The sequence below is a fragment of the Pistacia vera genome, unplaced genomic scaffold, assembly GCF_008641045.1.
Source record: "Pistacia vera cultivar Batoury unplaced genomic scaffold, PisVer_v2 Contig482, whole genome shotgun sequence".
Classification (NCBI taxonomy): Eukaryota; Viridiplantae; Streptophyta; class Magnoliopsida; order Sapindales; family Anacardiaceae; genus Pistacia; species Pistacia vera.
The window spans coordinates 53,108-71,000 of NW_022196315.1; the positions used below are offsets into that span (position 1 = coordinate 53,108).

General features: G+C 35.7%; 3 protein-coding genes across 3 annotated transcripts; 2 read left to right on the forward strand and 1 right to left on the reverse strand.

Annotated features, from left to right (window-relative positions):
* Nucleotides 1-2,826: 2,826 nt before the first annotated feature.
* Nucleotides 2,827-3,429, reverse strand: LOC116146695. The gene has a single exon (XM_031432118.1). The coding sequence runs from the start codon at nucleotides 3,427-3,429 to the stop codon at nucleotides 2,827-2,829; it is 603 nt and encodes a 200-aa protein (XP_031287978.1).
* A 2,438-nt stretch (nucleotides 3,430-5,867) lies between these two features.
* LOC116146696 (pectinesterase-like) lies at nucleotides 5,868-9,865 on the forward strand. Its single transcript, XM_031432119.1, has 3 exons — nucleotides 5,868-6,700; nucleotides 6,775-6,935; nucleotides 9,009-9,865. The coding sequence occupies exons 1-3, from the start codon at nucleotides 5,868-5,870 to the stop codon at nucleotides 9,701-9,703; spliced, it is 1,689 nt and encodes a 562-aa protein (XP_031287979.1). The 3' UTR covers nucleotides 9,704-9,865.
* Nucleotides 9,866-13,967: 4,102 nt separating this feature from the next.
* LOC116146694 (endoglucanase 17) lies at nucleotides 13,968-16,609 on the forward strand. Its single transcript, XM_031432116.1, has 8 exons — nucleotides 13,968-14,304; nucleotides 14,410-14,616; nucleotides 14,774-14,974; nucleotides 15,061-15,153; nucleotides 15,255-15,416; nucleotides 15,513-15,624; nucleotides 15,727-15,890; nucleotides 16,039-16,609. Exons 1-8 carry the CDS (start codon nucleotides 14,053-14,055, stop codon nucleotides 16,369-16,371), a joined length of 1,524 nt encoding a protein of 507 aa, XP_031287976.1. The 5' UTR covers nucleotides 13,968-14,052; the 3' UTR covers nucleotides 16,372-16,609.
* The last annotated feature ends 1,284 nt before the right edge of the window (nucleotides 16,610-17,893 follow it).

Genomic DNA, 17,893 nt, shown 5'->3' on the forward strand with positions numbered 1-17,893 from the left:
TCCTCGTATACCGTTGAGGAAAAATGAATATATGCTTTAGATGCTAAATAACGCGTAAGCACGCCTCTCAATGATATGAGCTGTAGATGAATTTGAGGCTAGATGAGAGGAAAGATGAACATATACTTTAGATGCTAATTAACGCGTAAACATATCCTCATATTCCGGTTGAGGATAGATGAATATATGCTTTAGATGATAAAAAACGTTTAAGCACGCCTCCCGATTATATGAGCTCTAGATGAATTTGAGGCTAGATGAAAGGAAAGATGAATATATGCTTTAGATGCTAAATAATGCATAAGCATGCCTCCTGATGATATGAGCTCTAGATGAATTTGAGGCTAGACGATATGAAGTGCTTAAGATTCTAAAAAAGTCCAATAGGCTAGACGTTAAATGATTCATATGCATTTAGTTGCATTACATGAGTTATAATGTTATTTACATCATGAGATGATTTGTACTTATGTTAGATGATATTTAGATGTTATGTCATGACATGTGATGTGTGTGCACTATGTTTACATACTTATTTGTATGTGTACACTTGATATTTTATATGATCATGGGGAAGATGATGAAAAGTATATGAGTTAGTAAAGAAAATGAACCATACATAGATGCAAAAGAGGTGTCGTATGTGAATGAATGTCAAATAACATATTTGATATTAAATGGATCATTTCTTATTGAGCTATTAGCGCTCACCCTTTCATGGTTGAATGTTTTATAGGTAATCCAGAAGCGAAGCATGTTGGAGATAGCAAGGCTATGCGTGAAGGGAGATAATTTATTGTCATCCTGATGTTTTATCTTGATGTAAATAATGTAAATGACAAATGTTTTTGAAACACCTTTTTAAAGCTTCCACCATCTGAATGAAAATGGCATTAATATGTTTTGATTGATTGATGCCCAAATGAATTCAAGTTTTTATTTTTATTTTATTTTTGAAGGTACAAATTTTGATCCTGCGGTACATCTTATAGTAATGTTTTGGACATTATCATAATCCTTGCACAGGTTTTCTAAATACAACTCATTCCCCAGACATGAATTCTCTAGATTCTCATTAAGGGATATTCAGAGGGTACCTGACTGGAGAGGGGTTTTACACATTAGGTATTTGTGGTTATAGCATAATCTTTGTGCAATATAGGAGGTCTAGTGGGTTTAGCGGATTTTCTAGTTGGAAAAGGTTGCATAGATTGAGAAATAATATCAGTTGATGGAATAGAATTAGGAGAGGAAGAAGAAATTTTACCTGAAGAGGAAGAAAAAGTTGGTGAACTATGTACTGGTTCAGATGAAGGATTATTGTGCGCAAAATTGGGCATGAATCAAATATAGTCTTTGCACTAGGAAATAAAGCCGCATACTATGTATATAGTTTGGAATCAGAATATGGAAAAATGTGTTCAAAAAAATCAACATCTTTGCTGACAAAAATCTTATTGTTCGTAATATCAAACAATTTATATCCCTTTTGAAAAGTAGGATACCCCAAAAAGATGCAAGGTAAAGCCCTTGGACTAAACTTATCTGATTTAGGCAAAATCATAGCATAACAAAGGCATCCGAACACTCTCATGTTTGTCAAATCTGGTGTTTTATGAAAAAGCATTTCATATGGAGATTTATTTTGAAGAAGAGGTGTTGGAACCCTATTAAGGATGCATGTGGTAGTTAAAATACAGTCTCCCCAAAAATGAATAGGTACATGAGATTGAAATTTAAGTGCTCTTGCAATATTTAATACATGTTTGTGTTTCCTTTCTACAACCCCATTTTGTTGGGGTGAATAAAGACATGAACTTTCATGAATAATGCCTAGAGAACTTAAGAAAATATTAAAATCTTTGCTAAAGAATTCAATTCCATTATCTGTCCTAATTTTCTTAGGTGTAATGGAAAACTGATTTTGAACCATCACAATAAATTTTTTAAAAGCATGAAAAGTATTAGATTTTGTAACCATAAAAAAATGTCCAAGTTGCCCTTGAATGATTATCCACCAATGTAAGGAAAAACTTAAAACCATCATACATAGGTTCCTTATAAGGACCCCATATATCGATATGCAAAAGATCAAAGATTTTATCAGAATGAGAAATACTGTTTGAAAAAGACTTCCTACATTGTTTAGCCATTGGAAAAATTTTACAATGATGAGTTGATTCCTTTACATAAATGTTCTTAAGAGATGAAATCAACTTTATTGTAGAAAAAGATGCATGTCCTAATCTATGATGCCAAACAGAATCAGTAACACTAGTACAAGCATTCAGACTTGATGAACAATCTGATTTATTATCTACAACAGAGTAAGACAGATTATTATCCTGTGTTTTGACCAAATAGTATAGCCTATGATACTCTTTACCAATCGCTATCATCGATCTAGTCCATAGGTCCTGAAATAGGCAAAAATGAGGAAAAAAATAGGACAGTAACATTATTGTCCTTATAGAATTTAGATACAGACAACAAGTTATAATGAAAATTGGGAACAAAAAGAACTTTTTTTAGTTTAACTCTAGATGAAAGGGATATGTCACCAGTATGAGTGTTTGCTGTTGTCATACAATTTGGAAGATTAACATTGGGTTTTTTGAGAGAGTTGTATGGAGAAACATTTTCCAAACTTTGGAATACAAAAGTCATATGGTCGTTGGCTCCTGTATCAAGTATCCATTCATCATTTAAAATTGTTCCAAGAAGAGAAATTATATTACTTGCTACATTTGGAGTAATCTCCTGATTCTCTTGAGTCAAATTGTTGGTGATGCTTGAACCTTCTTTCCGAAGAAGTTTGAGTATTTACTAGTACTGAGTTGGAGTAAAGATGTTTGAAGGCTTGCTTACAGAGGCAGAATTTTGTTGCTGATTATCATGCACATCAGATTCACTATGATTGGGAACGGAAGTCTTGTAATTAGATCCTTTCTTTGGCTTATTTCTTTGTTGGCCTTTAGGGTATCCATGTAGCTTCCAACAATAATTGACAATATGATTTGTCAAATGACAGTATTCACACTCCATAGATTTCTTTTGTTTGGTACTTTGAGTTTGGTTATTTGGAGCCTTATGAGTAAAAAAGGCTGAAACTTCATGTTGATTGTTGATAGTGTTTGTAATTTCTCGCTGTTTCTCTTCTTGATTGAGCATTGAATAAGCCATATTAATTGTCAGTAATGGATTCATCAACAAGATAGAACTTTGGACTGCCGAATAATTCTCATTTAAACCCATAAGAAATTGCATAACCTTTTGGGTTTGTTCATGCTCTTTGGTGACTTTAGAAACAAGACAAGTATAGCTAGCAGGCAGAAGCATTGAAGCATATTCATCCCAAAGAATCTTCAGTCTTGTATGATAAGTAGGAATCGTGGATGTACCTTGTTGGATTGTAGCAATCTCCTTCATGATTGAGTAGATTCACGATCCATTTATCTTGTTATAGGTTTCTTGAAGATCTTTCCAAACTGTGGCTACATTTTCTCCATAAATGACCCTGATGAGTAGTGAAATGATATATATATTCCATGATTTGAGGGGAAGATTGTAGGGAATTCGTGACTTTTATAGATTATTTTTATTCAAGTTCTTTACATGTTTTTATTTGCAAGAATCACGGGTATGTGTATGAGTTTCAAGTTTTCAGGCAGAAAAAGTGAGGAATTTATGCTCACACGATGGTTGGAGGCTTTGTATGTGCTAAAGAAAAAAAACGGATCGTCAAACAGAAGAAAGGAAGTGAATTTGCTGGATCGCGCCACAACATGGACTTTTCGCTTCGCGGCACGAGAAGCTGAAGTTGGGCAGAAAGTTCATGCCGCGGTGTGACAAGGCCGTATTTTTGTGGAAAAATTATGCGCCACGATGCTAGAAATTCACGTCGTGACATGGATCGCGAGAAAAATAAAATCCTTAGTTTTTTTTAACTCTGACTCGAACTTGGACTCTTCCAAAAACACCCTTAGTAGAGGAAAAGTATAAATAGGACTTTGTAATTTAGTTTAGGGTTAGCTGAAGATTGAGAGGAGAGTTATTTTCTTAGTAAAAAGAGAGATTTTCCTAGGGTTTTGAAGATCATTCATGCTTTGGGGAATTTCGGGTTTGCTCTTTTCAATGTCAATGTGTAACTAAACTCTTCTCTAGAGATCCAATGTAGCCTAATTTGATGGCTCTATGTGTAATCATATATTTATTGTTGTCAATTCAATGAAATTCTAGATTCATTCATGTATTTATTACTCCTTTAATTTCCATTATTGTGTGACGACACTTAGTGCAAATTATTAGGTTGTATGTGTGACGATTATTGAATGAATGATTAATATTCTATGCATACACCCTGATAGAGTATTAGTAGGTTCATGATTTCTTGGGTAATTAGTGTTTGTGCACACGCCATGACAAATACGCCTTTGTTCAGGATTTCGAGTACTACTATGTTTAATGGGTTTTTAATTCACAGGCTAGACTATACGCCCTAGATAGTCTTGTATTAAAAATATTAGGTTAATCCCGAAAGCCTTACGGTAATGCCTTGATTTTGTGAGTGCGAACCCTAGAAATTGGATTGTGATAACAATAGTTTGATAGTTGGCATAAAACTGGATTATTATGGTGAAATTGGATACCTAGGTTGTAGTTTATTGGTTCTTAAATTAGTTTTTATTGGTGTTAATTTTTATTTTCTTTTTACATTTAGTTTTAATCACTAGTTCTTTAATTTTCACTAGTTCTTTAATTTGCTTGAATTTATTTGTTTAATTAAGACATAGTTATTAGGATTACTTGATAACTTACAAATCTCTATAGGATCGACCCTTGCTTTTGCACACTATACTGCGATAGCGATTCGTGCACTTGCGAGGAAGTAAAATTGTTCATCAGACCCCAACGACTAAATTTGTTGCAATGGTGTTCATAATCCAAGACCTAATTGTCGCATCACATTGGTCCCATTGCTAAGCTTGAATAGCTTCTGAAGGATGCATAAAGGACCCATCGATAAACCTAGCTTATTTTTGGCCAAAAGAGCAATTTGCATTGTGCGACTCCAAAGCCCATAATTGTCTGTTCCAGTCAAAATTTGTCCAACAATTCAACTACCAGGAGTGTCGGAAGGATGCAAATAGAGTGAATTGGTATAGTTTGTCACCATTATCACTCCTCGAACACTGTTACCCTTAGCTTCATTCATCTTCGATCAAGATTAGTTCAAGAAATCTTCTCAAAAGAAAGGAATGATTCAAGGAACGATCAATAAAGGATCACTTGGATCTGAATGTTGATTCTAAAGAGAAAAACAAAAATTGGGTCTGGATCGAAGCTCTAATACCATTTTACAAACAAGAACAAAGAAAGAAATTCTATAGAGAAGACAGAGAAAAGAGAGAGAAAGTTTCATATATATACAATAAGGTTGTAGAGAGCCTTTACACCTCAACTTTCTATTTATTAAAAATATTGCATATTGACTTTTTTAAACTAATGATTTACTGAACACACTTACTAATATAATGACAACAGAGTTCATTTACATAAACTCAATATACAGCTAACTAATTAAATATACAGCTAACTATAGAGGTTAATATTGATAACTATAGAGGTTAATATCTATATAGTCAATATTAACCTCTATAGTTTCAAACCAAGATTCTGATATGATCGTGTACACACAGGCCCGCAGCCCATAAACGCTAGTAAAGTCCTATATCATGCCGTCCTTGTGAGATGAGATCCAAAAACAACACCCCTTTCATTACTGCTCTCAACAGTCCTCACCAGCTCTATTTAACTACTACTTAATTACTCTTTTCTTCATTTTCCTCTTTTCGGAGACTACCAACATGTATGGTTCCAGGCGAAGAACTAAACTCTTGCTTACTTTCTTACCCTTTACCACCATTGTCTTACTCCTATTCTCTGCAATAGCAACTCTCAAAAAGACCACCAAAACCACAGAAACTCCACGCTTGCACGTTCATAGACACCTCCAAATTGCTCACTCCACATGTGAAGGCACACTCTACCCAAAGCTCTGCGTCTCAACTCTCTCTTCGCTCCCGGATCTTGCCTCCAAATCTGTCCATCAACTCATCTCCGCCACCATATACCGCACATTGTACGAGATTAGAGCCTCCTCCTCAAACTGCACTGGCATTAGACAAAAGCACAAAAACCTTAACGCACTTGAAAATAGAGCTATTATTGATTGTCTTGAACTTTTTGATGACACCATTGCAGAGCTCACATCAGCTCTCCTTGATCTATCCCCTAAAAAAACGACCTCCAAACATTTCCACGATATGCAAACTTTGTTTAGCGGTGCAATGACAAACCAGTACACGTGTCTTGATGGGTTTGCTTACAGTATAGGAAACGTGAGAGACGCAATCAAGAACAACTTGTACAACATCTCCCGACATATAAGTAACTCTTTGGTCATGCTGAAGAAAGTCCCTGGTTTTAACATGTCCTTAAAGTCAGAGTCGGAGGTTTTCCAGGGTTATGGACGAATGAAGAGAGGGTTTCCAACTTGGTTGTCCTCAAAAGATCGAAAACTGTTACAGACAACAGTGAATGGCACCAAATATGATCTGATAGTGGCTAAAGATGGCACTGGAAATTATACAACCATTGGTGATGCAGTGGCTGCAGCTCCCAACTCAAGCACCACCAGGTACCTAGGTATTCATTAAGCGTATTAAATATTCACGAACATTGATATGATAAACATTATTTTATTTCTGGCAGGTTTGTGATCTATATAAAAGCTGGGGCCTACTTTGAGAACGTGGAAGTGGAGAGGAAGAAGACAATGTTGATGTTTATTGGAGATGGTATCGGCAAAACAGTAGTGAAAGCGAGTAGAAATGTTGTTGATGGATGGACTACTTTCCGGTCGGCCACAGTAGGTGAGTTCAAAATTTTCATTTTCATTTAGATATACAGTTTTTTAATTGATGTTGACTGCTTGAGGACTTTTGGACCACCGAAACTGTAGTTGAACTTGTATCTGTATAGTAATGCCACAATTGTGGGACCAGTGAATCACAGCATACGTATGTCGATTTTGTCGTTAAAAAAAAAAAGGACTAATAATTCGAATAGTTTAAACTCACGTGAGCATTTTGCATTGGCTCTCTCCACTCAGATCCTAAGATATAAATTATCATAAAGTGATTCCAATTAATGGTGGAATCCAGTAATATTAGGCAATTTAAATTAAAATAGTTGTATTAATTTTCTCCCCCAAGAGAAATCAAACAATCAAAAGATTCTCACAATGATAGTGGGTGGGCCGGAAATGGGCCTCCCTTGACCATGGTGGTTTCCGATGCTAGGTTTTTGGCGTGGAGTGGGAAGTTCTAAGAGACGATTTATGGAGACTCAGTTGGAAGTGTAGAAGCTCGATTTGATTTTTTCTCTTGTTTTTAGTTATAATTACCTCGATTAGAAACAATAATACAACAAGACAGAACCTGTCTTACTGTAAGATCTTACGTGACAAAAGTGCTAAAGAAGTTTAGGGTGTCTTAGGCTTTGTCCTCATCTAACTCCGCTCAATTAAGTGAAAGGTCCAGGCAGTTGCTTCCTCATGTGTTCTTGCCAGTTTTGGTTGTACAGGCATTCCACATGATACGAGATTGAAATAGAAGTGCAGTAATCAACTTATATAAATATAGTGAAACAACAGTCAAACTCACCTAGGCATGGTCTTGTCTCTTACATAAATGTAGATCTAAATATTAGATTAATTTATAGATACAAGATTCATTGCAGCATTTTTCACTATACACTTATCTCTTTAAGTTGGTGAAACAGTGATGGGGATGATTGCTTCTGGTCCCATTTTTAAGGGTAAGATAAGAGATTTGTTTATAAAGAAGAGTAGATAATTATTCTTTACACCTATCATAGGATATAGATAAGGCACTAACACTCTTTGAGATGTAGCTGTAACCGACATATTTGCTCATGTGTGTTGGTACTCGATCAGTACTCAGTAGCACCGAACCATAACTTTGTTAACCGTGTTTCTTAGGTCATTGAAGAGCGGACTCCAGCTACAAGATTCTTTGTCTTCTTCTTCATTTTTTAAGTACTGTTCTTTTCAACTATTACTATTATTGTTTTTTTATTAACAAATATCTTTCTTGGATAATATTACATTTAGAATTCAATCTCATAAGCTTTCCTTCACAATCTTGATATAATAGTTCATAATTAATCAGTTTACAAATTGATCCAACCTATCTAATTGTGAGCTGTCATATCGGGATTATGAGAGAAAGTTTATAAGATTGGGTTGTGAGCCAATCTTTATCCTCCATTCTTTGACACTGTTGTTATAACGAAATTCTTAAGGTAATACTACACTTACAATCTTAGTTCATAAACTTTTTCTCATAACTTCATGCTTATAACCCAATCTCACAAATTTTTTCTCATAACTCTGACGTGATAGCTCGCAATGGATCTTGCCTGTCCAACTATAAACTGACCAATTGCGAACTGTCACATCAAAATTGTGAGCGAAAGTTAATAAGATTGGGTTATAAGCCAATCTTTATTGAATTTTCTAAGAGGGGTCATACATATAATTGAATGACTTGGGCCTAAACTGAAACGGATTTAGACAGATTTGTTCCGTATAGGAAATGGGGGATGATCAAAGGTTAAATGAAATTCAACTAGCTTCTATATGTATGCATAATTGCTTTATTTGATCATGTGGCTTTTACTCTAATGAATAATAATGCATGGAAGGAAAGATGCTAAACTTATTCAAGGGTAATGCTGGGACCATGATCTGGGGTGATGACAAAGGAGTGATCTGCCCTGCAGATTACGGCCCACATAGAATATATGAAATATCAATATTTTGCTTAGCTGGTTTGCATTTCATATAGCTTTAGCAGTTATACTTCATTATCATCCAACCCGATTCACATTCTTTATCTCTTTATATGTTTGATCGCTTTCAGCTGTGGTGGGGAACGGATTCATTGCAAAGGGTATAACCTTTGAAAACTCGGCAGGCCCTAGTAAGCACCAAGCAGTGGCCTTAAGGAGTGGCTCAGATCTCTCTGCATTTTATAAATGCAGCTTTATTGGTTACCAAGACACTTTATACGTTCATTCCCTTCGGCAATTCTATAGAGACTGTGACATTTATGGTACAATTGACTTCATATTTGGCAATGCAGCTGTGGTCTTTCAAAATTGCAACTTATATGCTCGTAAACCAAATGAAAACCAGAAAAACATATTTACAGCCCAAGGAAGAGAAGATCCCAACCAGAACACAGGAATATCCATCTTGAATTGCAAAGTCGCTGCAGCTGCAGATTTAATTCCAAATCAAACGAATTTTAAGACATATCTTGGTCGTCCTTGGAAAGAGTACTCTAGAACAGTTTATCTTCAATCTTACATTGGTGACTTGGTTGATCCGGCAGGATGGCTTGAATGGAATAGCACATTTGCATTGTCTACGCTTTACTATGGGGAGTACAAGAACAGAGGCCCTGGCTCTAATACAAGTGCTAGAGTGACGTGGCCTGGTTATCGAATCATTAATAGCTCCAATGTGGCAGGTCAGTTTACAGTTGAGGGATTCTTGCAGGGTAGTCAATGGCTTAATTCTACTCACATTCCTTTCTTTCCTAATCTGAGTTGAGCCCAATTTTTTTTATTTTTGCCCATGATGTCTCAACAGTCAACAACTGGCTTTCGTCTGGGAAAAAATTATATCCATCTACTGAGAAAAGTTCTAGTGTTATTGTCAACCACTATGTACTGGAATAAAAGTTGTTTAATAAAATCCTATTGTTTAATCCTATGATTGATCTTGTTAAAGGTATTTGTTACTCCAAGGTGTAAGTTCTGTAGAGTATAAAGGTTTCTGTCTGATTCATTCCATCACTATTTTGTTACGAGTTTTACTCTAAAGATGGCCCTTAATTTGTCTCCTAAAGACACAGCGTTTATATATATATATATAAAAAAATATAAAAAAATTCCAACGAGAAAAACGATGAAGGCAAGACATGGAGATAGGATTAACAAACGGATTTTGTTTTACTTGGGCTGGACCAAATAAGTGTTAAAAAAAGGGCCTAACCAGTCTCAACGAGGAGGAAATGGCCGTTACTAAAAATGCCAAGCCCAACTCCTCAGGGCATAGTAATGTGAAGTATAAAAACAACTAAAGCCTAGAATTTGTTTTTAAAACAGGTATTTAAAAAAAATACTTTCAAAAAATCAGAAAATTTTATTCTATGGCAAAACATCAACAGTTGATAAAGAGCATTCACCCAAGAAAGAATTAGATAATACCATTACAGCCTATATGATATGTTAAAATCAGATCATACGGAAAGATTCTGACCCACAAATTATTGTTGAAGATTACAATTGTAAAGACTAAAGAGTGGTTTATATTATATTTAATTTATGTATTTTTAATTTGCAGTGGTCAAGGGTATGGTCCCTGGAACGGCTACATATGATGGTCATAGGCTATATAGTCTACGAAGAATAATAACAATTCCTGCAAAATCCGGAAATCACGGGATGTAAATGAGAAATTATGTTCAGATTTCCAAATGGTGGTAATCATGAAACTCACTGCTCGGATCCCAGTTACTATTTTCACACTCTGGTTTATTCATGCTCACGGGTTCGTTTAATCAGTAGGTTAAGAAAAAACAGTGAATTCATGTGGAAAACTTAATGCATTTGAGGATTAGAATCACTTACTGAACCAGATTCCCTAACAAGTTAGCTGCATTAATGGTCAGTAAACCCAGTTGCAAAATTGAAGGCTTTGAGCCGAGTTTAGTTTCACTTTCACACATTGTTTGGAAGTAGTCCAGGTAGATTTGAGTTTTCAGTCCATAATCAACGACATCAAAGACTCCAAGTTATTTTCTAAACTCATCTTCACTCACATACTCCCAAAGAGAAATGCGGTGTCAGCTTTTTTGCTGCAGTGTGATTTGTAAGTCTTTTCTCCTTTATTTTGACAGTGAAGCACATATAAGATGAACATGAATGCATGCTATTGCATGTGGAAGGATATCAGAAGAGCACATGATAACATAACATTGATTGGGTCAATCCATCGCTTTCTTATCAAAAAGAACTATAGTCTATATATGCGTGACACTTGTTTTATTTTTCAACCTTTCTTATCTCAATTTCCATTATTTTTTTGTACTCTATGATATGTATTTTTTGTGATTCAATAATGGAGACGTCTCCCTGGCCATCTTCCTTTGTGCTACTTTTTTCTTTCTTTCCTTTGGTTGGCCCCTATGTATCATCACTTGCTCAACATTTTGTTCAGCCAACATGCCTTGGGTCCTTGCTCCTCCTCTCCTCTTCTACGTGTTCACTTAGTAACGAATAAAGGCATCTCTTTTACATCCACATAAATTATATATATATATATATATATATGTGTGTGTGTGTGTGTGTAGTCAATTAAAGGAATGCCGTATGCAAACAGAGACAGACCAATCATTTAAAAGAAAAGATTGTGGAAAATAATTCTCCCCTCACATGGAGTATCACGCTTTGTCAAAGGATGATCTACATAGAATTTTCTCTCATTTTATTTACCCGACAAGTGTTATTTCTACAGATATATATTAAATTAATTGCTTTATCTTTAATTAATTAAAAGCGAGATTAAAAAATCTCTCTCTCAAAAGAAAAAAAAAAAAAGAGGGGAGAGAGAGAGAGAGTGAGGGTTCAATCAAGCTGCCCCGGAAGCATTAAGGATTTCTTTGTGAACACGATTTCAACCTCTTGTCCGAATCAAAATTTCGAAGTTGAAAATTGACATGACGAGACAAAAAGTTATTCTGAAATGTTACTATTTTTGCAGCATTGTGACCCCAACACTAACATGTAATGTAATAAAAAACCAAACAAAAACTCGTAGTAAAGAAATCAGATTCAAAACATCGCTTCATTGAAGCGAAATTTTTATTTCCGTGTTAGGGTTTCTATTATAGGTTTATTACCGACCTGTACCAAAAGTTTTATGAAAAATCCACTGTATACACTTCTATTATTCAAAGCACTCAAAACTCAAAAGATTGAAAAAAAAAAAAAGAAATTGAGGGGGAGAAAATAGTATGGATATTATAAGGATAAAACAACTAATTAGAATAAGGTTCACTTTCTAATTCTCACGTGTGCTATTTACCATGTGTTATAAGAGTTGTTAGCCTGTTAGGTAACCATAAATTGGCAGCCTTTGAACCCGTGACTATTTCTGGACTTCTTCTTTAAGTAGTGGGCCAAACACCCACTCATAGTTTGCCATAAAGACAACGTGGTACCAAAAGATTTGAAAATAACAATTACCCACTTTTTTTCAAATCTGTTATCAAAATCCGTAACCAAGGATAATATAATAATTTTATATTCATTAATTTTAAATTAATCCATAAATCCCTAATTTTTTATTTCATTTTTCTCTTCTCCCTCTTATGTTCTCCTTCATCTCTCCCTTCTCTTTCTTTCTTTTGTCCGTCTTTACCCTCCTCCCCTTCTCTTTTTTGACTTTTCTTCTCCCACTTTTCCCTTCTCTTTCTTTCCTTTCTTCTCCGTCTTTTCCCTCCTCCCCTTCTCTTTTTTCCTTTTCTTCTCCCTCTTTTCCCTTCTCTTTCTTTCCTTTCTTCTCCCTCTTTTTCTTTACCTTTAAACAACAATCTCTGCTCCTTCGGCTCCAGACCAGTCTCTTGGGCAAGAACCCTTTTCAAATCCCCTTCCATTGAACCAAATATACCCATTGAACATCAATTTCAAAATGTCTAATAATTCAAATGCTGTAGCCTATGCCTATCCCACCAATTAAGTACTTAAATTCTTCATATCATTTTTCTTTAAGAAAAGAGGAAATTCAATGAGATATAACGTATTAAACATTGTAGCTACTGGGACAATAATAATTCACAGAACATTATAATAATCAAGGAAAAAAAAACACAGAAGATAAAATTACAAACCCAGAAAAGAAAAACACAAAAAAACACAGAAGATAAAATTACAAACCCAGGAAAGAGAAGGGGAGGAGGGAAAAGCCGGAGAAGAAAGGAAGGAAAGAGAAGGGAAAAGAGGGAGAAGTAAAGGAAAAAAAGAGAAGGAGAGGGGAGGGAGGAAAAGACGGAGAAAAAGAAAGAGCAGGGAGAGATGAAGAAGAAGATAAGAGAGAGAAGAGAAAAATAAAATAAAAAATAGGATAAAAAAATTAGGGGGATTAATTTAAAATTAACAGATATAAATTAGTAAATTATTATATTATCTTTAGATAAAAGGATTTTACTAAAAATAGGTAATTACCATTTTCAAATAGGTAATTATCATTTTCAAACTTTTTGGTATCAAATTATCTTTATAACAAACTATGGGTAGACGCAAATCTTCTGCCTAAGTAGTGAGACCAACTTCATTTACAATTCACATTTCATTAGTTTTTTGTGGGTTATAATCATTTAACTCAACAAAATCCATATTCAATTGACATCATCCACTCCACGGCGATTCCAATCTAAGCATTAGAAATGTGTACTCCGGTGCTTACATGTCATAAGTCATAACACGATTGTAAATTTACCAAAATTGTTCATCTTAATATTATTAAAATCCCATGCGAGCGGTTCTGCTATGTCATTAATGCCCCTATATGTCTTTACTCTCATGAGTTGAGTTCCTGAATTGACAATACCTGACTTCCAATGGTTATGTACAGTGAAGTAAAACAATGAACAAAAACAGGCCACGGTGGAATAAAGTAAATAATATTAATTAATTAATGCCAAGCAGCTGTTTGCTGATAGGCTGTTAGAGTGTGGTTTGATGAGTGTTGTAACACAGCAGGACTTTAGCAGAGGCAGCTTTTGCTTTATAAATACAGAGAAAGGCTAGTCTCTGTTGTTCACTGCGGTTTGGTTGTTGGTTGGTTAGTTGGTTGGTTGGCTGGGTTGGGTTGTTTACTTTGGGAAGCCTGAAAATATGTCTCTCTCTCTTTCGGCTTGTACTCTCTTAGCCCTTCTCACTTGGTTCACTACTTCTCTGCTTCTCTGTAATGGCTTCCCTGCTTATCAACACCACCACCACCACCCTCGCTTTGCTACACACAACTACAGAGATGCTCTCACCAAATCAATCCTCTTTTTTGAAGGCCAGAGGTCAGGGAAGCTTCCTTCTAACCAGAGAGTTACCTGGAGGAGAGACTCCGGTCTCTCTGATGGTACTGCAATGCATGTATACATACACATTCCCTCTTTCTCTTTCATTTTAGAGTTCATATTTTGTACTTTTTCCTTATTTTGTGGGTTTTGCTGATCTGATGTGGAATCGACAATGCAGGTTGATTTGGTTGGGGGCTACTATGATGCGGGGGACAATGTGAAATTTGGATTTCCCATGGCTTTCACTGTAACCATGCTTTCATGGAGTGTTATTGAGTTTGGTGGGTTGATGAAAGGTGAGCTGCAGCATGCCAGAGAAGCCATTCGTTGGGGTACTGATTATCTTCTCAAAGCTACTGCACACCCAGACACTATCTATGTTCAGGTTTATACCATCTTCACCGCATTCTTAAAATTTACGCTTGTTCTGTTTGCTGGAAAATAAAAAAAGGGCGTTTTATATAACCTGGTCATGTGCATTGTTAGACATTTGGTTAGGAAAAAACACAGAGCAGGACTAATTTCGGGTTTGTTGTTTGTAGGTGGGTGATGCTAACAAGGACCATTCTTGTTGGGAGAGACCAGAAGATATGGATACAACAAGGACTGTTATCAAGATAGACAGTAACTCTCCCGGTTCTGATGTGGCCGGAGAAACTGCTGCTGCTCTGGCTGCTGCTTCTTTGGTCTTCAGGAGATGTGACCCAACCTACTCCAAGCTTTTGGCCAGGAGGGCTATGAGGGTAAAACTTCAATTGGAACATAACATAAACTGTGACAATTTCATATTTGTTTATACACCTTGGTTTTATTTTGTTTTTATGTGAAGGTGTTCGAGTTTGCTGACAAATACAGAGGAGCTTACAGCAATGGGTTAAGGAAATATGTCTGTCCATTCTATTGCTCTTACTCTGGTTACCAGGTAAAGTTTCTGCTCTTGAACTTCTCCATCTAATTTTGGGAGTGGTTTTTTTTTAAATGTGTGTAAACTTAAATCTTTTAATGGTGACTTAACGATGAAAGGACGAGCTGCTGTGGGGTGCTGCTTGGCTGCATAAAGCCACCAAGAACCCAAGGTATCTGAACTACATTCAAGTTAATGGACAAACCCTCGGAGCTGCAGAGTTTGATAACATCTTTGGGTGGGATAACAAGCATGCTGGAGCAAGGATTCTTCTTTCTAAGGTCCATATAAATATGATCTCACCACTTTTTACTTGTTTATTGTCTTAGTTATTGATGAAAGTGGGCCTTAATGAGGGTTTGATTTTTCATTTGAAGGCATTTCTGGTTCAGAAGGTACAGTCCCTCCATGATTACAAGGGTCATGCAGATAATTTCATTTGTTCTCTCATTCCAGGGGCGTCATTTTCTTCATCCCAATACACTCCAGGTTACCCATTATCCCCTTTCGTTGTCTTTCACAGATACGAAACATTGTATAACTTTTTATTGTAACGGCTAGTTTTGTTTTTATCTTATGAATGATGAACAGGAGGACTTCTGTTCAAAATGAGTGATAGCAACATGCAGTATGTTACCTCCACTTCATTCTTGCTCTTAACATATGCCAAGTATTTAACCTCCTCTCACATGGTTGTTAACTGCGGCGGTACAACTGTAACTCCAAAGAGGCTCCGGGCCATTGCCAAGAAACAGGTATATAAATCTCACAGTAATTATTTTTACACACTTCTACAACCAGAAAGAGGATATTAATAAATAAATAAACCATATCATATTTACTGATTTTATTTTGGAGGTTAAATATTAATTAATTTGAGTGTAAAAATGCATCATCTATCAGGTGGACTACTTGCTTGGTGACAACCCAATGAAGATTTCATACATGGTGGGGTATGGTCCAAGGTACCCACAAAGGATACACCATAGGGGATCATCGCTGCCGTCCGTTGCTGCACACCCAGCCAAGATCCAATGTTCTTCAGGCTTCAGTTTTTTGAACACTCAATCTCCCAACCCCAACATCCTAATTGGAGCAGTTGTTGGTGGGCCTGATCTGCATGATAGGTTCCCAGATCAACGGTCAGATTATGAGCAATCAGAGCCATCCACTTACATGAACGCACCCCTTGTAGGAGCACTATCATACCTTGCTCACTCATTTGGCCAGCTCTAAGCCTAATATCCTCTCCATCTCCAACTTATTAGTAACTTTAGCAAATATAGGAACTCGTTTAAGTTGTTAATTAGCTCTTCTGTGAATGTGCACGAGGCGGGCAATAGAGTCAAGACCTAAGGGCTCGAGCCCCAAACCTTGAAGCACAGTGGTCAAGGGGTTATTTTTAATATTATTATTGACAGATTTAGCGGATGTTGTGAGCGTAAGTGTCGTGACAAGAACGGTGTTTGTAAGATTATATATGGCTTTTGGTCATGGACAGGTGAGAACAGGATTAGTTTGATGTTTTTATCAAAAGTATGTAAGTCTGTTTTTTGGGACTCGTAATTATTTGTAAGAACTTTGTTGAGTATTTTAACTCGTTCTCTCTCTCTCTCCCTGTATGCTTACTTGCTTAGTTTGTTTGTTCTCTAGAAACGAACAACAAATTATCAGAACAAAACGAGGGATAACAAATTAACTATAACAATATTGTCAGTGGATAATGTAGTTAACATATTGAAGTGTTGATGGGCAGAGTATTTGACTGTTTAAAGCGGAGGGAAGGAAGAGAAGATGATGAAGTATATTTTTAGAATTCAACAATAAGTGAGGCATGTGGGCTTGATGGAGGTTGGTCAAAAAAGCTGGTTAGGCTTGTCAGGAGTGTCAGAACTCGACTTTAGCTTTTAAGACAGGGAGAGGGAGATGAGATAAAAGAGAGCCCAAAGCCATGACTGGCTGCCGAAACGATGGATCTAAGTGAGAAAAGGAATTCGACAGACATTCCCACTGTCCATAAACCACCAATTGATTAATGTTCCATTGTGATGCACAGAGAAAGACCTCACTTCATTGTTTAATGTTTACAGTGAAAGAAAAAAAAAAAAAAAAAATATTCCAACTTTTTCGAATAAAAATATATATTTAAATATTTTACATCATGTATTTTACCGATAAAAAAGGGAAGATTTTTCATAAAACACGCCTCACGTTTTTTAATCATCAACTTATGGCACTTTGGTGGAAAATTGTTAAAACCACGCCTGAACTGTAACGCTATCCAATTCCATTCAAGTTGTAAGTTGAAATTTACATAAAATTACCGTTTTATCTTCACTTTCGTTATATTTGAAATTGTTTGTTATTTTCCAATAATTCAAACCTAACACTTCTAAGTATTTAATTCAAAACTCTAACCAAACTATATATTAATAATACTTTATATAACTTATTCTAAAAGCAAAAAAAAGTTAAAAAATTAAAAATTAAATAAAGATATCACACATATAACTTAATTTCGCCAGATTTAGTGAATTAATGATGAATTCGATTTGAAGGCAAAAATCTTTTTATCATATTTAATGAGTGAGGGCAAAATTGTATTTTTATAAAAATATAAGTTGCAAGTTAACGGGATTGAATGGTGTTAGGGTCCAGGGGTAGTTTTTGACTATTTTCCACGAAAGTATCATAAGTTGATTATTAGCAAAAAGTGGGGTAGTTTCTGAAAATCTCCCCTAAAAAAGTAATGACCTTC